Raw genomic sequence first — 27,238 nt, 5'->3', positions numbered from 1 at the left:
TGGCAGTCTGCAAGGAAGTGGATTCTGACAATAACCACACAAGGCTGGAAGTGAATCTCCCCAGCTGATGCTCAGATAATAATACCACAGTCCCAGTCAATGCCTTGATTACAGCTTTGTGAAAACACGAAGAAAAGGACCCAGTTAAGTTACATTCTAAGTGCTGACTCACAAAAACTGTGAAATAATAAATGTGTTGTTTTAAGCTGCTAAGTTTATAGTAATACTTTTATGCAGCAATAGAAACCTACTACACAGCCAGAAATATGATCTGAGAGAGAGGCACTGGTACAGAATGGTAGGTGACATGGGAGCCTGGGCCACTTGCTCGTGCAGGTTTCCTGTATTCTCTGTCCCTGTGCATTGCTGTCTCCAGAGTTACCACTTCTATCTTATGATGGAATGGTGCTAGTTCCTCCCAACCTTGGTAAATTTGACAGAACCCAGCTCCTGGTGAGTAAATTTCGACATGTCGTCACTTAAGGCCCCTTATTTAGGTGCTTAATCCATACCAGGGCTCTGTAGCACATGGGGATCTTTTCTCCAAATGATTCTCTGCTGCAGATCACATAGATTTGCATCAGAACCCCGGGGCTTTGTGTTGTACTTCCACTCTTCTCCATGTGACATCTTTTCTCACCACAGATAACTCTAATACCAAGGAGTACCTGGTTGTATAGCCCACTGATGGTACTGCCCAAGCAGCAGTGATACTTGCACGTCAGCCTGGATCTGCTGGCAATTCTCCTTGTCACCAAGTAAATAAGTAAGAGCAGTATTTCTAAATATGGAATGTGCTGCCTCCAGAAAACCAAAAGGATTTCCAGGCATTGTGTGAGAGTTCTTCTTCATTGTGTGAGACGTGAGTTAATAATCTGGCCTAATTTGGTAGTAATGGGAGCATATGTCCCAACTTGCACCAAACCACCGGATCCCAAATAACTTCCCTGATGTGGTGAGCCCCTGAAGTGTCATGTAGCCTTTTCTCTGTCCTCTCCCTTGCATGTCTTACCCAGTCCTCCAGTATATTTGCCACTTTTTGCTCATCTCATCATTAATATAATAGAGGAATGTAGTTTTTTTTTTTTTTTTTTTTTTTTGCATGATGTCCAGATGGTCCAGGTCCTTAAGACTATATTGTAGGAGAGGGCATATTTAACATAGCTCAAAGGCAACACTGTGAATGTATACTGTGCCCTAAGCCATGCAAATGTAAACTGCTCTGATCACCCTTCCTAATGAGATTTGAAAAGAATATACTTATGAGATTGATATTGTATACTTTGTATCCAAGGCCATTTTAATGTGATCTAGCAAAGATACTATATCTGGCTCATAACTGCAGTTGGGGGGCGACTACTTGGTTAGTGTATGGTAACCCACTGTTATCCTCCAGGATACACTTAGCATTTAACTTCATACTGATTAATGGAATGGGCCTATGATGAGGACCACCATTCCTGCCTACGTATTTAAGGGTAGCACTAGTATCTGCCCTATCTCTTCATATGATACTGTTGTTTATTTACTGTCTTCACTGAAAAGGGCAGAATGATTTCACAAGATCCTTCTTGGCATTCTCCACTATGACAGCCTGACCCCATAGGTCAAGGAACCAATGTGGCTTCTGCCAGTACCTAAGCTTGGCCATTCCATTATTCCTTTGGGAACCAGGGAAATTACCAGCAGAGGAGTGGGTCCTACCATAAACCACACCTGAGTCAGAACTCCATTTACTACCCTATCCCTTATGCACCCGCTCCTGAGAGAGAAGATATGAGGATGCTTTGGATCCCTGGATATCTCAACTCAGACCGTGTATCCAACAGTCCTTGAAAGGTTTTGTATTTCTCTTTCCTTCAGAGTACAGTTTTATGAGTAAAAGGCTTTGGAGAAGGACTAAGGAAATCACTACCTTATTTTTTTTTTTTTTTTTTTTTTTTTTTTTGCCACGGTGTTTGCAGGGTTCTTTTTCATGAGCTTTTCTGTCAGTCAGTGGGATTTAGGTTGGAAAACTGGCACAGGTCTGAAAACTGAGAAAGTGACCAAGACTTTTTATTGTCAGGTCTGTGGTCAGTATCTTGGTCATCCATCTTGGATTTACTTTGGTTCTGTAGATTGAGCAATACTCTCATTTGCTGTTCATCTGTCATGTCTCTCAGGATGCCATGCTGTATTAACCACCTCCCTAGCTCTCTGTGAGTCCGACCTCTCTGACATTGCCACTCATGATGATAATTATACCTGCCTTGCTTTTGAGAGTTAAGTATTGCCATCTGGCTACTATTCTGGAATTCTGTTGTCCCCACAACTACTAGAAAACCCTTTTCCATCCTAACATCTCCTACCAGTGGCCTTGGCCTATAGATGACCACCCACCACTGAGTTTATTAAGAATATTGGAGCACCCCCATCAGCACATTCCTTGTCACTTTGGACAAGAACACTGTATCCTAAGAACAGAGGAGGTTAGTAGCTTTTTAGTCTTGCGCAGTATACCCTAATCGAGTGTCTTGCTTTCTTCCCTCAGTGCTTGTGACTGCGGGGCATTTCTACTTAGTGTGGGTTGTTGCTTTTCCCAAGTTTCTAAGGGACAACCAAATACTATCACCTGGACTCTGCCAAGATATTAAATCCCATGTCACAGGTTTTTCTCCCTTTTTCATCCAGTGCAGTCCCATATATGCTCCTGCTTGGTCAGTCAGGTTGTCACCCAGTCCTGTAGATCTCTCAGCAAGTAGTCCTTTTCTACGATTAGCCAGCCAGCCCAGCATTTCTTCATACTCGCTATAGCTCTGGTGGCCGGGAATGGAGAGAGGGGTAGACTGTTGTGGGGGTAAGGAGGGATATGTTAGAAGGCAGATCTACATCAAGTTCTAATTTAACAGGGAAGAAAAGCATCAGCCTAATTTAACAGGGAAGAATGGCCTACTTCTGTCATCAACAGCATTCAAGGAAACGTAGATTTAAGGTTTTCAAATGCATCAACCCAGATAACCCTATTTCAAGTCTCAATATCCCTTTTTTTTTTTTCTAATGAGGACCTTGACCTTGGTGTCACAAGCTTTAGTTAAAAGACAAAAAAGAAAAAAAAAGACAAATGAAAAAACATGTACAATTAACAAGAATATCATGTTGAGCTTGCACCAAACAAAATTTATAGTCAACCCTTTGGAGAAGACCCAGATCAACCTTATGGTTGGAAAAGCCCCACAGCAAAAGCAGCATTTCAAATGGGACAGATTTCAGCTAAGAGGTAGGAAAATCTCAGAGCTTTAAAAAAAAAAAAAGGTAAACTTGAAAAGGGAGTCCTCAGACTTGCCTGGAGCCCCCGGGACGTGTATCATGGTGGGGTTAAACATTATTTCAATCTTTTATTTAAGATTTTTATTTTATTTATTGGAGACAGAGGGAGAAGCAGGCTCCATGCAGGACTCGATCCCGCGTCTCCAGGGTCACGCCCTGGGCTGAAGGCGGCCCTGAACCGCTGAGCCACCGGGGCTGCCCTTATTTCAATCTTTTAATTGTTATTGGGCGTGTGCTTCCCCGTATTTCTGGGCAGTGCTCTGGGATTAGATGACCGTTAGCTGCATGCCAAGGTGCTCCCTCTCACCAACGGGCAGAAGCAGTAATACAGGTCGTAAGCCATGCGCGCTCAAAAGGGCGAAGGCCTCGTCTTCAGACGTGTCTCCCAGGAAAGCACCGAGCGGGCCGCGCGCCGACGAAGGGGGCGGAGAGGGCAGGACGGCAGAGCGCCCTCCGCAGCGAGGGGCCGACCGCAGCCTCCCCAAGCCTCGTCCTCCTCCGGAGGCGGCCGAGCGGTGTCGCCGCAGAGAAGTGTGCGAGAGGCCGCAGCACGCCCAGGGAGGCTCACGGCGCCGCACGGGGCGGGCAGACCCGCACGGCAGACACAGCGGGCTCCGAGGCCGGCCGCGAGCCGCGAGCCGCGAGCCGCGAGCCGCGGGCCCCGCCCCCACCCCGCGGCGGCGCCGGCGAGACCCCTCCCCGCCCGCGTCCGCTAAGCTCGCCGGGCCCGCCGCCCTCAGCCTCCGCCGCGGCCTCCACTCGGAAGAACGCACGAGAACAGGTGGAGCTTTGTTTACGCCTCCTAAGCCATCCTCGCTCCACTCCGAGGCGGGGGGTCCCCTAAAAGCCGGCGTGGCACCTGCGCAAGCAGAACGGCGCACGACCCGGAGGCTCCGTGGAGGAGGAGCGCGCGTGCGCGCGGCGGGCCGGAAGTGACGCGCTGCGTGCCCGCGTAGTCCCGGCCCGCGTTCGGTGGCGGGAACCGGGGCCGCGGTGCTGAGGGCGGGGACGGCGAGTGCCGCTCCGTGTGGCGGCTCGGGGTTTCCCAGGCCTGATGCTCTCGCCCCGGCGGACGGAGCGAGGACTCTGCGACCGGAAGCCCCAGGGACGAGCCGGCCGCGTGCACCCTCCGGAGCCGAGCGGCTGAAGGGCCCAGGCCGTGCCGGGGACAACAGGTGACCGGCCCGGGGGGTTGTGAGGGTGGCCTTCCCCGGCCTTCCCCGCCTTCCCCGCCTTCCCCGCCTTCCCCCGCCTTCCCCCGCCTTCCCCGCCTTCCCCCGCGCGCACCCGTTTGCGAAGCGGTGGCCGAGAGCCGCATCTTCCGGAGCCCTGCTTCGGGCTGTCGGAGCGTGCAGTAGTCACTGCCCCCGGGGGCCGGGACGGAGTGTCCGGTAGCGTCGAGAAGCTTGGCTGCTTACGGTGGTTAAACCGTCTGCCGACGGAGTACACCCAAGTGCCAGGAAAGGTGTGGATGCAGGAGGATGCTTTCCCTGGGGGCCCTTTCTTTTTTTAAAAAAGAAGTAAACTGAGGTCTAAGTCCAGTTGACATTCAGTGTTAGTTTCAGGGGCACAACAGTGATGAGACGTTTTGCACGCTTTGCACACTTACCGACCGCATCTCCTACGCCGGGCGGTGCATCCCAGGACTCCCCGAGTAACTGTTAGTCTGTACGCCTTAATCGCCTCCCCTCTTTTGCCCCCTTCCCTTCTGATGCTCTGTGTATCTGAGTCTAGGTTTTCATTTGTTTTGTTTTCGTTTTTTTTGTTTTTTTTGTTTTTTGTTTTTTTTTAGATTCCACACGTAAGTGAAATCATGCAGTATTTGTCTTTGTGACCGGCCTGTCTCAGTTAACATAATACTCGCAAGGTCCACCCACGTTGCCACAGTGGCAAGGTTTCATTCTTCCTTAGGGCTGAGTAACATTACATGTGCGTATCACATCTTTATCCATTCATCCACTGATGAACAAACTTAGATCTTTCCGTGTCTTGGCTGTTGTAAATAGTGCTGCATTGAGCATAGGGGTGCATATATCTCTTTGAGTTAGTGATCTTTTTCTTTTTCCGTATGGATACCCAGTAGTGGAATTGCTGGATCATATGGTAACTCTTGTTTCTAATATTTTGAGGAAATTCTTTCATAGTGTGTGCACCAATTTACATTCCCACCAACAGTACATGAGGGCTTTCAAAATTCTATTTCTTTTTTATTTATTTATTTATTTATTTATTTTATTAACTACCTTATGGAATAGGCCTTAGCTCCTTTTACAGAAGGGGAAGCCAAGCCTCATAAATGGTAGTAATTCAGCCCCCAAATACTATGGGGCATCTGTCATGTACCCCCATGTACCCCTAGGCCCTGGGGAAAAGCAGTGAAGAAAGTAGTATTGCCAGTAATGCTGGGGAATTTCAGGCAAGCTACTGATGCTTTTCTTTTTTTTTCTTTTTTTTCTTTTTTTAAGATTTTATTTATTTATTCATGAGAGACACAGAGAGAGAGAGAGAGAGAGGCAGAGAGAGAAGCAGGCTCCATGCAGGGAGCCCCATGCAGGACTCAATCCCAGAACTCCAGGATCATGCCCCTGAGCCCAAGGCAGGCGCTAAACCGCTGAGCCACCCAGGGATACCCTGCTGATGGTTTTCTATCCCTAAAACAGCCTTCTACTGCCTGGAAGAAAGTTTGCCTGAATGTTAATAGTAGTTATTTTCTGGGTGAGATTTTTTAAAGGTTTTATTTATTTATTTATTCATTCATAAGAGACACAGAGAGAGAGAGAGAGAGAGGCAGAGACACAGGCAGAGGGAGAAGCAGGCTCCATGGGACTCGATCTGGGACTCGATCCTGGGACTCCAAGATCATGTCCTGGGCCAAAGGCAGGCGCTCAACCACTGAGCCACCCAGGCATCCCAAGCTGTTTCCATTTTAACAACATAGTCCTCACCCCAACCCTCCTACAAAACAGCTTCTGAAGGCAATCATTGGTTCTTCCAGCAAAAGCCCTTGAGTGGAGCTCTAGGCCCAAGAAAAGAAATAGAAGTTCTCATTGTGGTCCCAGCACTCCTCATCGCTAAGTGCATTTCAGGGCCTGAGCTAGAGCTAGGCCCATGACTGGACTGGATGAGACTGTAGAAGCCCATGCAGTTTGGCCATTAATGACAAATTTGTCAAAAACTCTTAAAAATGTTTCAGTCATTAGATTTAGCTTTGATCTGTAACTCTCACTATAGAGTCTAATAAGTTCCTTAAGCACTTTGGCCTCTTATATGGTCCCTCTAGTTCTCAGTAGAGTACATTTAGAGGATGCTAGGTTATGAGGTGATGTCCTTTATATGGTAGGTAATTGTTGGAATATTTTGCACGAGGTTAAATGTGCTTTCTTGCTGTTCTTTCTTGTAATGATTTCAGAAGAGCTTTTCCTTTTCTGTCTTACATCTGGTCAGGGTGCAGTAACCATGCAGGCTTTTCTAAAAGGCACATCTGTCAGTACTAAACCACCACTGAAGGATCGAGGAATAGCTGCCACAGCTGGAAGCAGTGGAGAGAACAAGAAAACCAAACCTGTTCCATGGGTGGAAAAATAGTAAGAATGCTTCTATTTTTCTTGACATAGTTAATAAATTACTTCTCTAACCAGTTTAGTCACTTTTTTGTTGTTGTTAACTGCTACTTAAGAAGGAGATGATTTGCTTGGTGTAGATGTGCTTGAAAATCATCCAAATATGTAAGTCCTAGAGCCTTGCAACTGAAAGTGCCATCAAATGATCTAGTTTAATTACTTTATAGATGAACTAAGGACTTTTTGTAACTCGGGACTGTGGTTTTAGAGATTGATACACAATAAGAGAAAACAATTGCTAGAAGGTAGTCATAAGCTCTTGGGTCAGGAGTTCTCCTTAAATCCAAATAATCTCTTCCACCTTCCATTACGGACAGGGGGAAATAATTGAGTTTTTTGTTCATACATTTTGTCAAAAACAACACTTGAAGTGGCTCTTAAATTTCAATCAGCTAAGTCATATTATGACAATAGTTGTAACTCCTGGTGTAGCCTCAATTATTATTAAAAGCTTGCGGATTACTTATAGATCATGTAAGACCCTCATGTTTTGTTTGGCACCAACAGTGGTTTTTAAAGTGGGAAATTTCACATAAAAGCCTAGATTTTTAAATAAAAAATTATGCAGAGGGGGGAAAAAAGTCTAGAGATGTTCAGTTTTTCAAGAGATTAAGCAGAACTAGATAAAAATTATCATTTGACAGTGGTTAAATGGACCTGAGTGCTGCTTCTCATTCTGGAGAGGTCATATGTCCTTCTGTTTTCTCTTGCCTTACACTGTGCCTTATTTACTCTTGTTTTCTTCCTGGCCCCTACAGGTATTTGAACATGAAACCCTAGTTTATAATTTAATGTTGGTTTCCCTAGAAAACATTTTCTGTCATAAAATTCCTACTTGGCATTTACCTGATTAATTTGAAATGTATAAATCAAAGAAGAGCTTTCAGCTAGCTAATTAAGCACAATACCTAACCTTGGGGTTAGGAGTATAACTTTGTCCAGCTTCTTTTAAAATCATCAATTAATGATGCAGGATGAAAATTATATGTTGTTATACTTCATTTTGGTTAAATTTGTTATTTAGCCCTCAATCAAGTGACTAGCTAGGAATTTTTTGTGGAGTTAGGTGATGGAGGAAATTGGTATTAATTAGCTATATTAACCAAAATAATTTCCTCTCCTGAGGAAAGAGTTCTCTCTTTTCAGCTTAAGTGCATGATCTTATGATCTTGTCAAAATATATTACTTTCTAAGCAAGTGTTCACTTTAAATTTTTAACGAGTGGTGTAATAAAATCTTTTTGCTTAATTTTTCTAAGTATTATAGATACAAACAGTGCATCTATAAAGGGAAAAGTAACTTCACTCTTTCAGTTTGTATTTACTTAAGGTAAATACAAATGGGGTTTCCACCTACTTCTAATAATGAAAGTTTCCTATTTTATTGCCAGGATATGAGAATTATCATTGGTATTTTAGCTAAAGGAACACTTAAGACATTTCTGTGGCTACTGTAATATACTAAATAATCTCTCTGGTTTGTTTTTTTTTTTCCCCAGTCGCCCAAAATGTGTGGACGAAGTTGCTTTCCAGGAAGAAGTGGTTGCAGTGCTGAAAAAGTCTTTAGAGGGAGCTGATGTGAGTAGCAGATGATGTTTCATGTCATTGGGAGATTCAAGATTTCATTTATTCATCCTTTTCCTTCCTTTTATAATCACCTGCCCCCCTTAAATAGTAGCTGTATGTACAGTAGGCCCTTGATAATTATTTGTATAATGGATGATGAGTTCAACAAATATTTATTAAGCATCTCCTGTTCTATCTTGGCATTGTTACACGGTACGTACTTAAGTAGAGACCATTGAACAAGACATACTGGGTCCCTTTTCTCATGGCTTTTTTTTTTTTTTTTTTTTTTGTGGGGAGAGATGGAGAATAAATGTGTAAGCCAAATAAGCAAGAGAATTATAGATAATAGGTGCTGTAAAGAAGAGTCTGAGACTCTTTGAAAGTATAATTGCTTACCTAATGTTAGAATTTGGTTTGAACTACAATACAAAAAATGAGTATTTAATTCTGCCTATAGCATTGTGTCTCCTGCTGTCATATATGGGATAAAAGAAATTCTTGAATGACTTACACTTTAGATGATTCAGAGACAAGATAGGCCCATTAGAAGAATTAGCAGTTTAAAATTATATATGATGAAGTGTTGTAAGAGCTTAGTGAAAGAAGGAGAAAAGTTGCAGATAAAAGTGGGATGTGGTGTTTTCCTTTATTTCCAAGTAAGATTTGCCTCCTTCCTCTCAAACTGGTTACTTTGAATTAGAGGTTCTTTTGGCTTTTGCTGCCATTCTCTTCCCAGAATTACACTATAACAGTATATATTTTGAAAGAAGTTATATTTATCAAACTATTAAAAATCTTTGCCAGTTTTTGTTTTGATTTGATCCAAATACCTTTACCTTTTAATTTTACAGTATACAATTTTAATTGTATAGTAATAATTACACAGATTGTAGAACAAGATAAATTTTGATTGGTAGTATTCTCATTCCTTGAGGCAAATGTAGTGGGATTATGACCCAGTTCTTGACTTTCTGCCATTTATCTTAGAAGACTGAATTAAGAACTTACTTCTTTAAAACTCTTATTTAATATTTTGTTTCTTTTCAGACTAAGTTCTGTGAAACTTAAAGATGAAGTAATTTTAAATTCCACAGAGTAGAGAAAAAGAATTCATTCCTTCATTTACTTTAGTGTATGTGCTGCCAAAACTGAGCACTCACTCCATCATTTACATTAAAGTATTATAGATTTTACAATAGATGATCATCAGAAATCAATTTTAAGAACTAATATTTTACATGTAGTTGTTGAATACACTATATAGATATAGATATATAAAATTGTAAGGTATAGTAATTTTACCATGCTTTTAAAAATTCAAGTTACTTTATGTAATAGTTACATGGATTAATTGTTACAAATATTGAGGTATGTATGAATCAAAATAATAGTTAAAGATGAAGCCTAGGAATGTTTTTTATACTCAAACTGACAAGCCCATAGCTACTGGAGGGAAGGAAATAATAAAGATTAGAGTAGAAAAAGTGAAATACAGACTAAGGGAAAAAAAATATATATATAAAAGATCAGTGAAGCCAACACCTGGTTCTTTGAAAAGATAAAATTGATAGACCTTTACCCAGACTTCTCAAGAAAAAGAGAAGACTCAAAATTAGAAATGAAGGAGGAGAAATAGCAAATGACACTACAGAAAGACAAAGAATTGTAAGAGAATATTACAATGGAAAAATATATACTAACAAATTGCACAACCTAGAAGAAATGGATAAATCCCTAGAAACATAGAATCTTCCAAAACTGAATTGGGAAGAAATAGAAAATTTGAATAGACTGATTACTAGTCATGAAATTGGTAATCAAAAATCTCCCAGCAGGGATCCCTGGGTGGCGCAGCGGTTTGGCGCCTGCCTTTGGCCCAGGGCGCGATCCTGGAGACCCGGGATCGAGTCCCACGTCGGGCTCCCGGTGCATGGAGCCTGCTTCTCCCTCTGCCTGTGTCTCAGCCTCTCTCCTCTCTCTGTGTGACTATCATAAATAAATAAAAATTTAAAAAAAAAAAAAAAAAAAAAAAAAAAAAATCTCCCAGCAGACAAAAGTCCAGGACCAGATGGCTTCATATGAATTCAACTAAACATTTAAAGACGTTAAACACCTATCAAACTATCCCAAAAATAGAAAGAGGAAGGAAAACTTCCAAATTCGTTCTGTGAGGCCAACATTACCTTGATACCAAAACCAGTCAAAAAGCTTAGGAGTTTTTTGGTGTTTGTTTTTAAGTAGTGAAACTCATAACTTGTATCTTAAGCTATGTGCTACCAATGTAATCATCTTCAATTAATATATTTCTACATTGTTTTATTTACTGGACATATGTTGAGCACTGTGCAGGATGCTGAGAATACAGATGTGAATAGAGCACCTAAGATTCTTGACCTTAAGCTTTCGGTATAGTGAAGTAGACAGGTATTTTACAATTAAACCAAATCACTAAATAAATAACAATAGTTGCAAATTACTGTATATATATAAATAAGTGCAAGTTGAAGTAAGTGCAACAAAGACTAACAGAGGAGTTCTGTTTTATTTATTATTTTTTTTAAGATTTTATTTATTTATTCATGAGAGACCTAGAGAGAGAGAGGCAGAGACACAGGCAGAGGGAGAAGCAGGCTCCATGTAGGGATCCTGACATGGGACTCGATCCCCGGACCCCAGGATCACGCCCTGGGCCAAAGGCAGGCGCTAAACTGCTGAGCCACCCAGGGATCCCCGAGGAGTTCTATTTTAGATTGGGTGGTTAGGGAAGGCTTCTGACTTGTGATGCAGTAGAAGTTGGCTAACCAGGAAAAAAGCAGTCAGACCCTAGCTCATGGGGGACAAGATAAGGTCATACAGTGCTTGGTTGTTAGGATTCATTGTAAATTGGAGCCTGGAAAGTGAGAGAGTTGGTGAGCAGATCATGGACATCCATGGACGTACAGGTTGGTTTTTGGTTTGGTTTTGTTTTTCTAGGTGGAGTATGAAGCCAGTGAATAGTTTCAAGTAGCAAGCAAGAGTGGCAGCTGATTTGGGTGAAGAATGGATAGGAAGGTCAAGGGTTAGGCGAGAATGGAAGCAAATAAACCGTGCTGCCTAGTTTCCTATGTACAGTGATTTCTGTACGTGAAAGGACATACTAAAGAGTGCAGTTTTATGACAGCTCATGGAATTTAGTACATTTATCAGTCTACCCCAGATTAGTTGTATGCTTGATAGGAGCCAAGCTAGTGAGATTTAAAATATAAAAGAAGAACTAGTGATTTAGCCTTACCCCTTCTTCTAATTAATTCTCCTGATGTATGTGGGCATCCCTACAGGGTATATAATCATGGCATATAGTATTGCCTGGCACCTAATAAATGCTCTTTTTTTTCCCCCTGTTCTTGGAACATCAGCTCATCCAGAGTCTTGATAAGTATTTTTCTTTCTTTTTTTCCTCGGTATTAGCCAAATTAAAGTTCTTTGGTCTGTTTCCCCTTTGAAGCAATGGACATCTTTTTAAAATATCAAATCTTGCCTAATCTTGAGCAGAGAGGTGGGATAAGAATTCACAGAAGCCCGAGATTCCCTTCAAAAGAAAGGTTTTGAGGTGCCTAGCTGGCTTGGTCAATGGAGTGGTGCACTCTTGATCTCTGGGTTGTGATTTCAAGCCCCATGTTTGGTGTAGAGATTACATAAAAAATAAAATCTTTTAAAAGGAAGGTTTCTGATTCCTGCTTTGAAAACTTCACCTAAATATATTTTGTATAGAACAATCATAAATATTGATTCAACTTAGATATCAGAAAAGACATTTGGGGGGAGGGAGTATAGAATTATGTGAAAAAGCAGGATTTACAACTGCTAACAGTGTAATACTTGTTATATTAAGAAATATTGTATTCAGATATGTGCCCTGTTAGGGAAGCTGTTGCACTGTTCTATACACATTTTCCACCATCATTTCATATACCAGAATATAATTTTTAAAAAATAAACTTTAACTTCCACAGCTCCCTAATCTCTTGTTTTATGGGCCACCTGGAACTGGAAAAACATCTACTATTTTGGCAGCGGCTAGGGAACTCTTTGGGTAAGTTGAAACATCTCTCTCTTTTTTTTTTTTTTTTTTTTTAAACTTGACACCAAAAATCTCTGCCTTTCTTTATCTAAAAATTTGTATTTGATCTCTGTAAGGTTATTGTTTCTGTATTTTTTATTTATTTAGTGGGCCCATTTCCAGTTCCTCCCCTCCAGTAAATAAGCTTGCTTACATCTTTTATAATCTTCATTCTGAACCTTATTCAAATGTTTGAATATACTACAACAATAGGAAGCCTCAAGATTTTTTCATCACTTTAACTTTTCCATTTTGATTTTGGAGCCCAGAGGACCCATCCTATTTTTAGTCATGCCAATACTTTCATTGCTCTCTAAATGGTTGTGTTCCCATGTATGTCTTTGTGTGATAGGATCTGCTATGTCTCATGATACTGACCGATACCACCCCTTCTAGAGTTTTTTCTTGCTCTGGCCTTTCCAGACCCTGCCTCTGGAGTGGCTAGGCAAGCTGCTAGCCCTCAGGTATCTTGAGTGTGAGCAAAGTATGTAGTAGTTGCCCCAGTAGAACTCCAGGTACACCAGAAAATCTGTGTGAGCCATTTTCTTAGTTTCTTCCCCCAGGATTGACTGTCTTGGCTTAGCCAACCATTGTAAAGGAGCCTTTTAACTAGAATTAAAAGATACATATCAGCCTGGGTATGTATGATATCCCTAAAACATGCACTGACATAGAGAAGTCTGTCTAGTTCTTCTTGGCCTTTTTGCTAAGATCAAGTGTACCAAAGGCTATCTTGAATTTATCCAGAAATTTTATATCAGGCATATAGCAAAGGGTACATCTGAAATCCTACATGTGAAAATAGGTTCCTCTAAAACCATCAAATATGTACAGATAATTAGTTCTATTGAAATGTAAAGGAAGAAAAAGAGGGAAGGTGCTGTGAACCTAATATTTTATTTTATTTGACAGCAATTTTTATTTCTCAAAGAAATTATAAAAGAGGGTTTTTTTAAATTATTCCACAACTCAGATCCAATCTAAACCAGCCTTAGCAATGTAGTCATAATGAAACTTAGGTAGTTTGTTAGTTTTTTCAGAGTAGGTCAGTCCAAATTATATAATTTTTTAAATATCCTGTTAAAAATAACATTTGTTCTTATAGAACTAAAAGAACTTAATTATGAATTCTGCATTTCATAATATATGTCATTTTAAAATAGAAAATATATGCACAGAGCTTATGGATGTTTATGCCCATAAAAAATGCTTAGGATATCATGCTGTTTAGGAAAACTAAAGACAAAACTAAGTTCCAACTCTTGTTTTTTTAATTAAAAAATATATTTATGTATAGTAAAGTAGGAGGAAGTTTTCAAAACAGTGGCTTGGAAGGGCGTGCCAGTTGTTTTCATCTTCTTTTGATTTCTCAGTGACCCTATGGTGAGCTATTTTTAATAGTTTTTTTTTTTAACTCAAAAAAAATTTTTTTGTTTGTTTATGTTTTGATCCGGTATTAGTCCCTAGCAAGCGACCTTATAGAAATAATTGAAAATATGCTGTATTGCAGCATTATTTAAAATTGTAATGTATTAAAACTATCTAAATACCTAACAATAGAAGAATATTAAATGAATGATGGTATGCTTATTGGATAGAATGTCATATAAGTTATTAAAATGTTATTTACAGTGGTTCTTATAACATGGCAAGATGTTTATGATATAATTCTAACTAAATTTAAAATTTTACGAATTATGTATCATTTGTTTTTTAAACTACATGAAAAAAACTGCATGTCTCTGCAATATAAAAAATATGAAAGTGATCGCATGCCTTCTATCTAGTGTTTACTAGGTGGATTTAGTACTACAGAATGTGTATGGTTAAAATGTGGTTTAGGGGATCCCTGGGTGCCGCAGTGGTTTAGCGCCTGCCTTTGGCCCAGGGCGCGATCCTGGAGACCCAGGATCGGATCCCACGTCAGGCTCCCGGTGCATGGAGCCTGCTTCTCCCTCTGCCTGTGTCTCTGCCTCTCTCTCTCTCACTGTGTGCCTATCATAAATAAATAAAATAAAATAAAAATTTTTTTAAAATGTGGTTTAAACTCAGTTATTACATGCTTTATGATGTTTCATATTTGTTTCATTTTGACATAGGCCTGAACTTTTTCGATTAAGAGTTCTTGAGTTAAATGCATCTGATGAACGTGGAATACAAGTAGTTAGAGAAAAAGTGAAGAATTTTGCTCAATTAACTGTGTCAGGAAGTCGCTCAGAGTAAGTAAAGCTCACTTTTCCTTCTTCATACCATGTCATTGCATTATTTAAAATACATGTTTCTGGGATCCCTGGGTGGCTCGGTGGTTTAGCGCCTGCCTTTGGCCCAGGGTGTAATCCTGGAGTCCCTGGATTGAGTCCCACGTCAGGCTCCCTGCATGGACCTGCTTCTCCCTCTGCCTATGTCTCTGCCTCTCTCTCTCTCTCTCTCTGTGTCTCTCATGAATAAATAAATAAAATCTTAAAAAACAAAAACATATTTCTGCCAAATGTCCCAACTCCTTTTTCATGTTGGATCATATTTCTTTTTAAGATTTTATTTTTTTTAATGTAATCTCACATAGGGCTCCCATTTACAACCTCAGGATTAAGAATTGCATGCTCTACTGACTGAGCCAGCCAGGTGCCCCTTTATCTAAATTATTTAAACCCAGAAATGACCTTCCCATTATAGTAACTAATTTTAAATTGTTGAGCTGTCAAGGGTTTTTAACTGATGTTATGTCTCAGGAGTATTTATTTAGTAATCAAATTTGGTAGTTTGGTTGGTATACTGCTAGTGAAAAATCCTGATATTTGTTAATTATGTTATTAAAAAAATCTTCTGTCAGCTTAAGCTTCAGTATATATTTCCTATATTTCCTAATACATATTTCCATTTAAGTTATTGTCCATACTGGGACACTTTTAGAATAAAAGATGAGGTATTATTAATAATTTAAATAGGACTGCCCTGAGTTAAACAGAGATGTTTAATCAGCTACTTATAATCTTTAGGTGACAGAGTTCTAACATTAAAGTTTTGGAACCTGGCATATATTGAATTCATATCAGAGCACACTTTTAAGAATTTATAGGAAGTGAATGATTTTTGATAATCTACCTCGGATTGACAATGCATATAAATCCTCTATTTGGGGACACCTGGGTGGCTCAGTGGTTGAGAGTCTCTGCCTTTGGCTCAGGTCATGATCCTGGGGTCCTGGGATCAAGTCCCACATCAGGCTCCCCGTAGGGAGCCTACTTCTCCCTCTGCCTATGTCTCTGCTTCTCTCTGTGTCTCTCATGAATAAATAAATAAAAAATCTAAAACAATAAAAAAATAAATCCTGTATTTGATAAGGGACTCAGATCAAGAATATATAAAAAACTCCTACTGGGACGCCTGGATGGCTCAGTGGTTGAGCATCTGCCTTTGGCTCAGGGTATGTTCCTGGAGTCTTGGGATCGAGTCCCACATCGGGCTCCCCACAAGGAGTCTGCTTCTCCCTCTGCCTATGTCTCTGCCTCTTCTCTGTGTCTCTCATAAATAAATAAATACAATCTTTTTTAAAAAATGAACTACATTTTAATAGTCAAGAGAAAACCCAATATAAAAGGAAAGGAACTGAGTAGACCTTACACCACAGAAGATAGTCACCCTTTATCCATGGTTTCAGTTTCCATAGTTTCAGTTGCCTGTACTCACCAGTTGCTCTGCTGAAGTCCAGAGCAAATGACCCACCTTCTGATGTTATCATCAGGAGGTCGTTAGTAGCCTAACGTCATAGTACCTATGTCATACCTCACTTCACCTCATCAAGCAGGCATCCTGTCATCTCACATCACAAGAAGAGGGAGTACAGTCCAATAAACTATTCTGAGACCACAGTCATGTAACTTGTATTACATATATCATTAAAATTGTTTATTACTGTTAATGATGCTATTGTTGTTAATCTCTTACTGTGCTGGATTTATAAATTGAAATTTATAATAGGTATGTGTGTATAGGAGAAATATGTTATGTATATTTATATGCTGTTCGGTACTATCCAGGGCTTCAGACATCTCCTGGGGTCTTGGAATGCATTCCTTGTGGATAAGGGGGACTACTATACAAACGGCCTGCAAGGGCATGAAAACATGCTCATCAACATCATTAGCCATAGAGAAATGCAAATCAAAACCATGATGAGATACCACTTTACACATACTAGGATGGCTCTTAGCAAAAAGACAACATACTGGCAAGAATGTGGAGAAATTAGAACTCTTCTACTTTCTACAGACATTTTGAAAATAAATTGGCAGGACCTCTAAAAGTTAAACATAGAGAATTACTAGACAACCCAGCAATTCCAACCTTAAGTCCGAGGTATAACCACGAGAAATGAAAACATAGGTCTATTCAAAAGATGTTCAAAAAAATTTTTTTTCAAAAATGTTCTTAAGAATATTAGTCATAGTAGTCAAAACATGAAAACAACCCAAACAGCCATCAGCCTATGAATGAATGAATGAATGAATGAATGAATGAAAGAAATGTGGTATATCTCTTTGCCATATTTAGCAGTAAAAACAGAATGGAGTAGTGATGTCCTGCAACATGGATGAACCTTGAAAGGATGCTGAGTGAAAGAAGCCAATCACAAAAGACAGTGTATGACTGCATTTACATGAAATGTGCAGGGTAGGCAGCCCTGTGGAGACAGAAGGGAGAGATTCATGACTGCCTACAGCTGGGATACTCGGGAAGCGTTACTCCTAGAGGGCCTGGGATTTCTTTTTGGGACCATAAGAATGTTCTAAAATTAGACTTTGGTGGTGATACATGAATTATAAGTCCTGTTTCTCTGTATCAGTGGGAAGCCGTGTCCCCCTTTTAAGATTGTGATTTTGGATGAGGCAGATTCTATGACCTCAGCTGCTCAGGCAGCTTTGCGGCGTACCATGGAGAAGGAGTCTAAAACCACCCGTTTCTGTCTCATCTGCAACTACGTCAGCCGGTATGTACGTTGCCCTGAAGGTGCATGTGGGGCAGCCTCATGTTGATGACCCCAGCTAGGGAGAGAAAAAAATGTCAATGTTTCAAGGCTATGGTAATTTCTTTTCCATCAGATCTTGATTTATTCTTGATAAAAAGGAGTTCTTTGGGGGAAAATCATCTTCAGACGCTGACTTTTTTCCCCAATATTTTACAGAATAATTGAACCTCTGACGTCTAGATGTTCTAAGTTCCGATTCAAACCACTGTCCGATAAAATTCAACAGCAGCGATTACTAGACATTGCCGATAAAGAACATGTCAAAGTTAGCAATGAGGTAATTACTAAGTATTACAAATATTGCAGTTACAAATGCCTTTGATGAACTCATAAGAGGTCCTAAAAACAAACATACTGCTTTAATTTCTTACACCTTCAGGCAAAGTTAAGCTAAAAGAGCAACAGTTGGAATATGTAGGATTTATAGGTTCAACCTTCTTGTTACTCTTAGAAGTTTATTATCAGTATTTCACAGAGCCAGAACTAGGACAGATTTCATACACGATACATACTCTGCAGTAACAAATCTCTGCATAATAAGATTTTTTAGTGTCCTAGCTAATATATCACTTGAACAAATTTGGTGGTGAAATTTTGGTATAGAAAGAGGATATATAGGCCTTATTCATTATAACAGAATTTAATCATAATTTAAATCTTTTTATATATTCAAGAAAATAGAACTATGGAACATTTTTCTCTGCAAATTTCTTCCAAAGGCAAGAGATCTCTAGCCTTCCCTTGTACTGATGCTGTGTGAATTTTTCCATTTTAGGACTAATAACATTCCCTTAAAACTGAAAATGAATTTTTTCTCCCACTAACTTTAGGCCAAAACATAGTGTTTTTTCACTTTTATTAAAATCAAGAAGTCTTCATTGGCCATCCATCACGGGTAAAAAAAAATTTTTTTTTCTTTTCAGGGAATAGCTTATCTTGTTAAAGTGTCAGAAGGAGATTTAAGAAAAGCCATTACATTTCTTCAAAGTGCTACTCGATTAACAGGTGGAAAGGAGATCACAGAGAAGGTGATCACAGACATTGCTGGGGTAAGGGCACTAAATATTCTAAAATTTTTAGTGGGCTTGTGGCTCTTAAAAAATTTTCATTGACAAGATGTATGCAGAATGTTTATTATGTGCTGGTTTAATCCATTCAGGCAGCTTTAACAAAGTACCATAGGCTTTAGTGGCTTATAAACAAATTTCAGAGTTCCAGAGGCTGGGCAGTCTAAGATCTGAATCTTGAGGGGCATATTTGGTCTATAGTATGTGCCAAGTAGTATGCTAGAAACAGTCTAATAAGGGAATAACCTGGAACCATCAAGAACACTTCAGGGATATGGGAGTTAAGAGAAATTTAATGTTGGGCTCTCTGCGTGGAACCTGCTTCTCCTTCTGCCTCTCTCTTTTGATAAATAAAATATTTTTAAAAAATTTAATATCCCTGTTCTTACAGATACATTCTGACAAAGGGTCATATATAGAGGGAGCAATATCCCACTTAGGGAAATAATGCCAGAGTTCATCTCTACTACTAGTAGGATCACTACTACTTTCAAAACCTTGTTTTTTAAGATTTTACTTATCCATGAGAGACACAGAGAGAGAGAGAGAGAGTCAGAGACACAGGCAGAGGGGAAAAAACAGGCTCCATGCAGGGGCCCGATGTGGGACTCTGATCTTGGGTCTTCAGGATCACGCCCTGGGCTGAAGGCAGGTGCTAAGACACTGAGCCACCCAGGCATCCCAATGAAATGGATGGGGGCACCTGACTGGCTACTAGTAGATCATGCGATTCCTTTTTTTTTTTTTTTTTTTTTTTAAGATTTTATTTATTCATGAGAGACAGAGATGCAGGCAAAGGGAGAAGCAGGCTCCATGCAGGGAGCCCGACATGGGATTTGATCCTGGGGCTCCAGGATCACACCGTGGGCCAAAGGCAGGCGCTAAACCATGGAGCCACCCAGGGATTCCCAAAGATATTTTTCATACCATGATGAAATCTATAGCATTTGTCCCCTTTAATTTTGGGGGAATTATAGGCTTTCTAAAAGCAGTCTATTAGTGGTATGTTAGGAAAGGAGGCACCTTCCCTTAAATTCCCTCTTTAAACTTGACTGACTTTAGCCGCTGTAGAGGAATAGAACCACTTGGGTACCAGCCACCCAGAATTTTTAGCTGTTCTCCCACTGACCAGATCAGCTATTCTTGTTCCATCATGCACCCAAACCAGAAACTATTAGAAGCAAAGAAAAGACCACCCTGGTTACAGAATAGTGACTGATCTAATTTAAAGATGGTCCTAGGCAGGGATCCCTGGGTGGCGCAGCGGTTTAGCGCCTGCCTTTGGCCCAGGGCGTGATCCTGGAGACCCAGGATCGAATCCCACATCGGGCTCCGGTGCATGGAGCCTGCTTCTCCCTCTGCCTATGTCTCTGCCTCTCTCTCTCTCTCTCTGTGTGACTATCATAAATAAATAAAAATAAATTAAAAAAAAAAATAAAGATGGTCCTAGGCAGGGTAGAAGGTTAGCTTTCTTGAGCTCATGGTAGAGGAGTATAAGGCTCTTCCCCAAGTTCTCTTCCTTTGCCTTTCCAAGGGTGTCGATTTAGTGTTACAGAAACAGCTTTACACAGTGAACTCTACCCAGGCTGGAGATAAAGGCTTATCTTTAAACAACTTTCTAGGTAATACCAGCTGGGACTATTGATGGAATATTTGCTGCATGTCAGAGTGGCTCTTTTGACAAACTGGAAGCTGTGGTAAAGGTAAGTCCCTTTACTGCTCACTTCCAGGTAAGGGAAACTTAAATGATCATACCAAATACAACTTTCTGTTACAGGACTTAATAGATGAGGGTCATGCAGCAACTCAGCTTGTAAGTCAATTTCATGATGTGGTTGTAGAGAACGATAATCTTTCTGATAAACAGAAATCCATCATCACAGAAAAACTTGCTGTAAGTAGGCATTTTTGCACATTTCAGCACAATGTTTAATAGAACTCCAAGGGCAAACTTTATTAACTTCTGGTTTTCTTGTAGGAAGCAGATAAATGCTTAGCAGATGGTGCCGATGAACATCTACAACTGATCAGCCTCTGTGCTACAGTGATGCAGCAATTAACACAGAATTGTTAAAATTTTGTAGGATACTTGGTTTTTTTTTTTTTTAAATAAAAATCACCAAAGCACCTTTAAAGTGAATATACAATTTATTTAACATTCAAACTTCATTAAGACATGTGCAATATGGCAATTTTACTGGGAGTTTAACCCTATCTAAGATATGATTGCTTGCTGGGGCTTAGCAACAGGGTCCAGTTCACACTTAGCACTAATTAAATACTTTATTGAATAAATACAATACCAAACAAAATGCATTCAAATGCTTTCTAAAAAAAAAAAAATCAATTTTAAAGGCCTTTCTATTCAGGCTAATGACAAACACAATAAAGGCAGGTATGCTAGTTTAACATAATTGGCTGATTTTATACAGCACTTATATCTTTTAGTCCACAAGTATATTATTAAATGATAGAGAACATCTAATACAACCATTTCTACAGAACTAGGAAATAAATTTCTAAGAAAGAAAGATTTTACAGACCCCATCTTTTACACCCAACCCCAACAGTCTAACTCTAAAGAGGATAAAGCCAATGCCTTTCCTCACAAGAGCTCACGACTAAAGTCGCTTTGCTATCAAAATCTGTATTTCTGATCCGTTATGAGCATTGAGACAAGATTCAAATATTCCCAAAGAAAGAAGCACAATGCACGTTGTGATCGCCTATTCAGCAACAGCGAGCACTGCATTCAAAACTATCTCATCCCAGGAATTAAATAAGGTCAGCCACATTCATTGGCATTTCCTCCACTGTAGTATTGTAGAAAGTCTCAATGTCACGAAGAATCCTCTTGTCTTCTTCAGTAACAAAGTTTATAGCCACACCTTTCCTCCCAAATCGACCCCCTCTGCCAATTCTGTGTAGAGAAAGAAACATAGCAATTAGAATGTTACTTCTCCAATGGGAACTACTGAACATGATGATCCACTTGTTAACCATCAGCTGCTGTTTACTTAATAAGGTTACAGTTCGTGCTTCTAACTGGAGCGCACTAGCTGCTAATCAATATCTAGAGAAAAAAATCTTCCTTTGCAGTTAGTGCCAAAAGGATTCAAGGCTTGTCTGGCTGCAAAATGAGATTTTATCCGGTGTCTTGAGCATTACTTTTAAAGCAGATGACAGTATTGTGTTTGGGGTAGTGAAATTAAAGCCCATACCAAAGTGGGCCAGCCAAGAGCAGAGGTCAGCCTGGGACAGATGTAAACACCAGGAATAAAACAAGAAGAACAGTTATGTAATACATTTCGACGCACATCTGGAACTGTAAACTGTAAATACAAATGCTGCAAGGTTAACTATTGTCTAAAACTTACAACTTTTTCCAGTGGGAAAACGAGTATTTGGTATGGTAACCCAAACTTATCACTGCTTTTTTGCTCAGTTTTACACGTTGTAACTCAAATTACTCAAACGTGTTTACCTCCAAAGCAGCTTTCTACCTTCCTCATGGAAACCAGACAACACAAACCACCTAATAAAACTAACATACAAAATGCCTTGGCTGGAGCAACTTAAAAATATCAAATAATCATGACAAAAGAAAAACAAATATAAATACCGACTCGCTCTTTATTCAAACAGTGTGCTGTTTCGCTTATGATTCCACGTCCTAAATTACGTCAACGCCGTTTCTGAGCGCCATCTCGTCATCAACTGCTGCTATCGACTCCTGTATTTTTTAAAAAGTCTTTTTTTACATCATATAACAAAGTACAGTTCAATTTACTTAGGGATAAAGCCACTATAACTAAAAACCAGGGACTGCTCAAATTGCTACCAGACAACACCAAGAAAATCCCAACTACAATCACCAAGAAAGCACATGGACACGAGATCACTAAAAACTCAAAAATAAGCTGAGACCAACAAATCTAAACAACCTGATCCACAGTTTGGGCAACATTTACGACTGTTTTCCCACTGCAGATGACCAATCTTCCCAAATACAAATTTAGTTGACATCTTAACCAAGTTACTACGTCTTTACTTCCCTGATAATGAAGTTGCCTTTCAAACAAATCAGTCTGTAGAAAAGTCACACATGAATTTATTTCACCGATATAGTAACAAGATGCCACCTACTCACCTGTGAATATAGTTTTCACGATTGGTAGGTAGATCATAGTTTATAACCAATGACACTTGTTGCACATCAATCCCACGAGCCTGCAATACAATGGTATATGTTCAAATTCTAATTTAAAACTGTACACAGATACATAATGTAGGCCACAAAATAGTAGTGAACTATACGTTAAGTGATATAGCCCACTGTGGAGTGTGGTCTTTTCTTTAATCTCCCAAACAGCCCAATCTGGTAAAGGTTATTAAAAAACCTTCCCCCCAAAACAAACTTTTGGTAGATTAAAAAGATCAGCAAGAGACTTACCAACAAGTCAGTAGTGATCAAAACACGGCTTGACCCTGATCGGAATTCCCTCATGATAACATCTCTTTCCTTCTGGTCCATGTCACCATGCTGCAAATCAACAAACCTTAATTCAAGAATCACCAGTCAAATCAATTATTTAATTTTACTGACATGTATGAGACCAAGCGTCCCTGGCTGCTACAGGGGTATAGCAGACAGGTATAGTTAAGAAACAGCTTTATTTTGAGCAGGGGGAACGACAACACAGCACTTAACAGCTATATTGTAGTCTAAATCCTGCTTTAATGGGGGGTCGGGGAGCATAATTATCACTACTAGGACACCTCTTACCAGGGCAGAAACTGTGAAGTCCCTGGCATGCATTTTCTCAGTGAGCCAGTCCACCTTGCGCCTTGTATTGAGAAAAATAACAGCCTGAGTAATCGTCAGTGTCTCGTACAAGTCACAAAGAGTATCCAACTTCCATTCCTACAATTTTTCAAAGTTAACAGTCATTAAAATCTAGTCTCCAATTCATGTTCATTAGAATTCATTGTTAGGCCATTCTAAAACATATTGCACCAAATCTTAAGACAAAGGACACTGGACATTAAGAAAGAGGTCCACCCCAGTCTCTACAATCCAGTGCAGTTACTTTTCTTCTTGTGTGTACTCTGCTAGCATTATTACAAAAACTAAGGCAATCCTAGTTTCTGCAATTTTAGCACAGTGCTTATACAAGAAGGTTAAATAAAAAACCAAAATTTAATAGTAATTAGACAAATTACCTCTCTTTCAACATTAATATAAAACTGTTTGATTCCTTCAAGGGTCAATTCTTCCTTCTTCACCAGAATTCGAATTGGATCTCTCATGAATTTTTTGGTCACTTCCAACACATCAGTTGGCATTGTGGCAGAAAGCAACACAACCTTAAAAAGACAATGATTATCTTGTCACACAAATAGCCAACTTTCACAGTAAAACTATAACCAAGTGTCATAGTTATGTGCCAATAGCTTTAAGAAGGGAGCGGGACAAAGACTTCAGTTGTACTTTAACTTCCATTAAACCTAAGCCCCCAGCTACTATATGAAAGAGTAAAAACGAAAGCTCACCTGAATACTTGTATTTAATTTTTGGAAAATCTCATAGATTTGATCCTTAAACCCTCGGCTCAACATTTCATCTGCTTCATCCAAAACAAACATTTTGATCCATTTTGGAGCTGACCAAGAAAGCCAAACATACTATCAGCTCTAAATCCACAGGGATACTATTCAAACTTTTAATTTAAAATAAACTATACTCCAGAGACAGCAATACTTACAAAGATATCTTCTGTTTAACATATCAAATACTCTCCCTGGTGTACCAACAACAATGTGTGGTGCTTCAGCCTGCAGTTTTTGCATTTCATTCCGAACATTGGTTCCACCAATGCAGGCATGACAAGTTGCTCCCATATAGTCTCCAAGTGCCAGAATTACCTTTTGGATCTAAAAGCCAAAACCCTTTATTATTACACAGCAGAATTACAGGCTGTGACTAAACTTCCAAAGCATAACAGCAAATAACTGGTCTGCAAATAGCTTCTATGCATGCACAGCACTTAACTACTTCCAAGCTTAAAATGCAGACTGATCTGTTTCATGACAAAAGTCCCTTAACGTGTCTTCCTTGTGCCTTGTCAAACTTGGGATCCTGTTACCCCAGATACCACCTAAGTTAATTAAATGATTTTAGTTACATCATTTCCTACATTGCTTTTCATTGTGTAGGAAGGTGTAAATAATGGAACAAACTCTGTAAGTAAGCACATCTAGGGACAACTTGTTGGTAACTTTAGTCTTTCCCAAAGTACTGGAGCTTACGTCCTTTCGACCTTAATAAAACCTAGTTTTATTAGCAAGGTCTTACTTCAAAGCCAATATAGCAGTGAGCTTTGAAAACATAGCATGCAACAGATGCATCACAAACTACTGAGACAGTCAAATAACATGTCACTGCAGTTTTCATGTTGCACAACTGCATTCAAACTTAAAAATGGGAACAGATGTAGTCCACCCTGAAAACACTTTGGTTTCTCAAATCTGTTACACAACCCTGCAAACCATACCTGCACACCCAGTTCCTATTTTTAACTCAACAAAAACTCCCTGCATGCATGGACAATTAGGAGGGCTCCTATCGATAGGACCAATTTATACTAAGTTTTAAATTCTTCACAGTTGTGAAACCTGAAACCTATGCAACACGCAAGCAGTTTTTTTGAACTACACTATCAATACCTGTTGAGCCAGTTCTCTGGTGGGGGCCAATACTAGTGCTTGGGTCTCCTTGAACTCAATCTCCAACTGTTGCAGGATGGAAATAGCAAATGTGGCTGTCTTGCCAGTACCTGACTGAGCTTGAGCAATCACATCATACCCTAAAAAAAGTAGGATACATATTTACCGATCCCACATCAAACCGCCACTTCTAGTTCACACCATGTATTCCGTTTGGAACATTAATTATGCCCAAATAATCAAGTGATCAGCAATGAGTATTCTCTTCATTTCAGGTCAGTCCCGAAAGATGATTGCCATCATTTCACTTTAAGGAATACAAACAGGTGCTATTCCCCCAGAAGTTACTTTCCCTTTTATGGTCCAGGTCAGTTATGTAGAACAGTTAATGCATGTTTCAAAAAGGGCTAGCTAGCTCGTTTACCTTTAATACAAGGAATAATAGCTCTCTGTTGAATAGCTGAAGGCTTCTCAAAACCGTAAGCATAGATGCCCCGAAGAAGAGACTCCTTTAAATTCATATCGTCAAAGTTATCAACAATCTCATTCCAGTTGCTCTGTAAATCACACACAAAAGGACGCCTGAGTAAGTCGGATGAACACCTCACCTTGCCCACGTTCCAGAATCCAACACAGAGGTCTTACCTCGATGACACCATCGGGGTCCATTCCCTCTGGGCCTCCATGTTCTCTGCCGACAAGAACACCGCAGTTAGAGAACGTCCCTCTCCCCAGCCCTCTTACCTGCACGGCCCGGGGACGGCCTAGGCTAGGCCGGCCACTCTCCCCACACGTGCGCACCACCCGCGCCTGCAGTCCGGGGAGCCGGCGGCGCAGCGCCCGTCACGTTCCGTGCGCGCCCGCCCCAAGGCCGACCACAGGGGACGCCCAGGAAAGGCCCACGGCCGCCGGCCCTTCCCCCAGCCCGAGCGCCAGGCGCTCCCGTCTCGGCGCCAGCCGGTCTCGCGAGAGCTCCACGCGCTGAGCTCCGCCCCTCACACTGCGCAAGCCGCGGTGATTGACGCGGGCCGCGGCCCGGCGAGAGCGGTGCCAACGGTTCGCGGGGACCCGGTTGCCGGCGCGGCCCCATCCGCCCGCAAGGCCGCGGCCGGCGAGCGGGCGGGCGCCGCCGTCCCCTCCCCCCGCCCAAAGCCGAGCCTGCAACTCGCGCCTTCCGCCGCCGGTAGAGCTCCCCCCCGCTACACGGTGTCGACTGCGGACTGCGCCACCGCTCAACTAAAACGTGCGCCGGCGGGCGGGGGACGCGTCCGGGATGCCAGGGCGTCTTCGGGAGGGGACGGGGGGAAAAAAAGCCCCTCCAACCAGTCCGTTTTTGTACCCTCGTCTCCCCGCAGGCCAGGCCCTACCCATCATGGAAGCTTCTCGAAGGGCAGAGAGGCGCTGAGCCTCCAGGAAACGCCCGCGAACCCACAGCCCCCAGGCTGCTCGCCGACCGCCAGCACCTCCGCCGGCGTCGCACGACCCGCCACGACCCGCCGCGACCCCCGGCCCCGCGGCAGCGCCGTACCTGTTATAGTCCGCGGAGCCACCAGACATGATCCGAAGAGCCACTCAGCGCCCGACTGGAAAGACAGCGGCGCCGCGCCACCCGTTTTTTATAGGCTCGCGGCCGGAACCCGTTTTCTCGCGGAGGAATTTTCTCGTCGCTCTCCGGTCGCCCACCAAATTGTGATCCTGGGGTCCTTACCTCGGAGAATAGCCCAAGCAAGTGGGTGGGAAAACCCAAATTTGGTTATTTCTCGATATTACGGGGCCGCGGGACATGCCGGGGCCTTGGGGGCGGCTGGGACTCTTTGCCTCGCGGC

At 41.1% G+C, this 27,238-nt stretch overlaps 3 protein-coding genes and 4 non-coding genes across 11 annotated transcripts in view; 1 reads left to right on the top strand and 6 right to left on the bottom strand.

The window, feature by feature from the left end:
• The window catches only part of LOC140622348 (uncharacterized), an 11,000-nt gene extending 6,076 nt beyond the window's left edge, over positions 1-4,924 (bottom strand). Inside the window, exons 1-3 of the mRNA XM_072808139.1 lie at positions 4,916-4,924; positions 4,358-4,809; positions 3,614-4,302 (exon numbers count right to left, since the gene is read on the bottom strand). Of these exons, the coding sequence (XP_072664240.1) occupies positions 3,614-4,302; positions 4,358-4,809; positions 4,916-4,924 (1,150 nt within the window). The remainder of the gene's footprint in view (positions 1-3,613; positions 4,303-4,357; positions 4,810-4,915) is intronic.
• Positions 4,235-20,821, top strand: RFC4 (replication factor C subunit 4). Of its 3 annotated transcripts, none has more exons than XM_072807763.1 (11): positions 4,235-4,481; positions 6,751-6,890; positions 8,425-8,503; positions 12,487-12,566; positions 14,693-14,812; positions 17,437-17,580; positions 17,776-17,896; positions 18,543-18,668; positions 20,309-20,389; positions 20,464-20,580; positions 20,665-20,821. In XM_072807763.1, exons 2-11 carry the CDS (start codon positions 6,763-6,765, stop codon positions 20,758-20,760), a joined length of 1,092 nt encoding a protein of 363 aa, XP_072663864.1. In that variant the 5' UTR covers positions 4,235-4,481; positions 6,751-6,762; the 3' UTR covers positions 20,761-20,821. The 3 variants fall into 3 exon arrangements, with proteins under 3 accessions (XP_072663864.1, XP_072663865.1, XP_072663866.1); XM_072807765.1 differs by lacking the exon at positions 4,235-4,481 and adding an exon at positions 4,649-4,771; XM_072807764.1 differs by lacking the exon at positions 17,437-17,580 and having other exon boundaries at positions 4,269-4,481.
• EIF4A2 (eukaryotic translation initiation factor 4A2) lies at positions 20,816-27,238 on the bottom strand. Of its 3 annotated transcripts, none has more exons than XR_012021856.1 (12): positions 26,941-27,055; positions 26,058-26,103; positions 25,837-25,969; positions 25,413-25,552; positions 24,452-24,620; positions 24,240-24,349; positions 23,910-24,053; positions 23,473-23,610; positions 23,140-23,229; positions 22,837-22,916; positions 22,309-22,419; positions 20,816-21,606 (listed from the first exon to the last, which is right to left on the bottom strand). XR_012021856.1 is itself a non-coding variant. In XM_072807762.1 (11 exons), exons 1-11 carry the CDS (start codon positions 26,967-26,969, stop codon positions 21,462-21,464), a joined length of 1,224 nt encoding a protein of 407 aa, XP_072663863.1. In that variant the 5' UTR covers positions 26,970-27,238; the 3' UTR covers positions 20,816-21,461. The 3 variants fall into 3 exon arrangements, 1 of the variants encoding a protein (XP_072663863.1); XR_012021857.1 differs by having other exon boundaries at positions 22,313-22,419; XM_072807762.1 differs by lacking the exon at positions 22,309-22,419 and having other exon boundaries at positions 26,941-27,238.
• On the bottom strand, positions 22,972-23,113 carry LOC140622512 (small nucleolar RNA SNORA4). The gene has a single exon (XR_012022268.1). It is a non-coding gene; the product is annotated as a small nucleolar RNA SNORA4 (small nucleolar RNA).
• On the bottom strand, positions 23,293-23,424 carry LOC140622507 (small nucleolar RNA SNORA63). The gene has a single exon (XR_012022264.1). It is a non-coding gene; the product is annotated as a small nucleolar RNA SNORA63 (small nucleolar RNA).
• Positions 23,693-23,868, bottom strand: LOC140622519 (small nucleolar RNA SNORA81). The gene has a single exon (XR_012022275.1). It is a non-coding gene; the product is annotated as a small nucleolar RNA SNORA81 (small nucleolar RNA).
• LOC140622523 (small nucleolar RNA SNORD2) lies at positions 25,654-25,722 on the bottom strand. The gene has a single exon (XR_012022280.1). It is a non-coding gene; the product is annotated as a small nucleolar RNA SNORD2 (small nucleolar RNA).

The sequence above is a fragment of the Canis lupus genome, chromosome 31, assembly GCF_048164855.1.
Source record: "Canis lupus baileyi chromosome 31, mCanLup2.hap1, whole genome shotgun sequence".
In the NCBI taxonomy this organism is placed as follows: Eukaryota; Metazoa; Chordata; class Mammalia; order Carnivora; family Canidae; genus Canis; species Canis lupus.
This window is presented reverse-complemented; position numbering and strand designations above follow the sequence as displayed.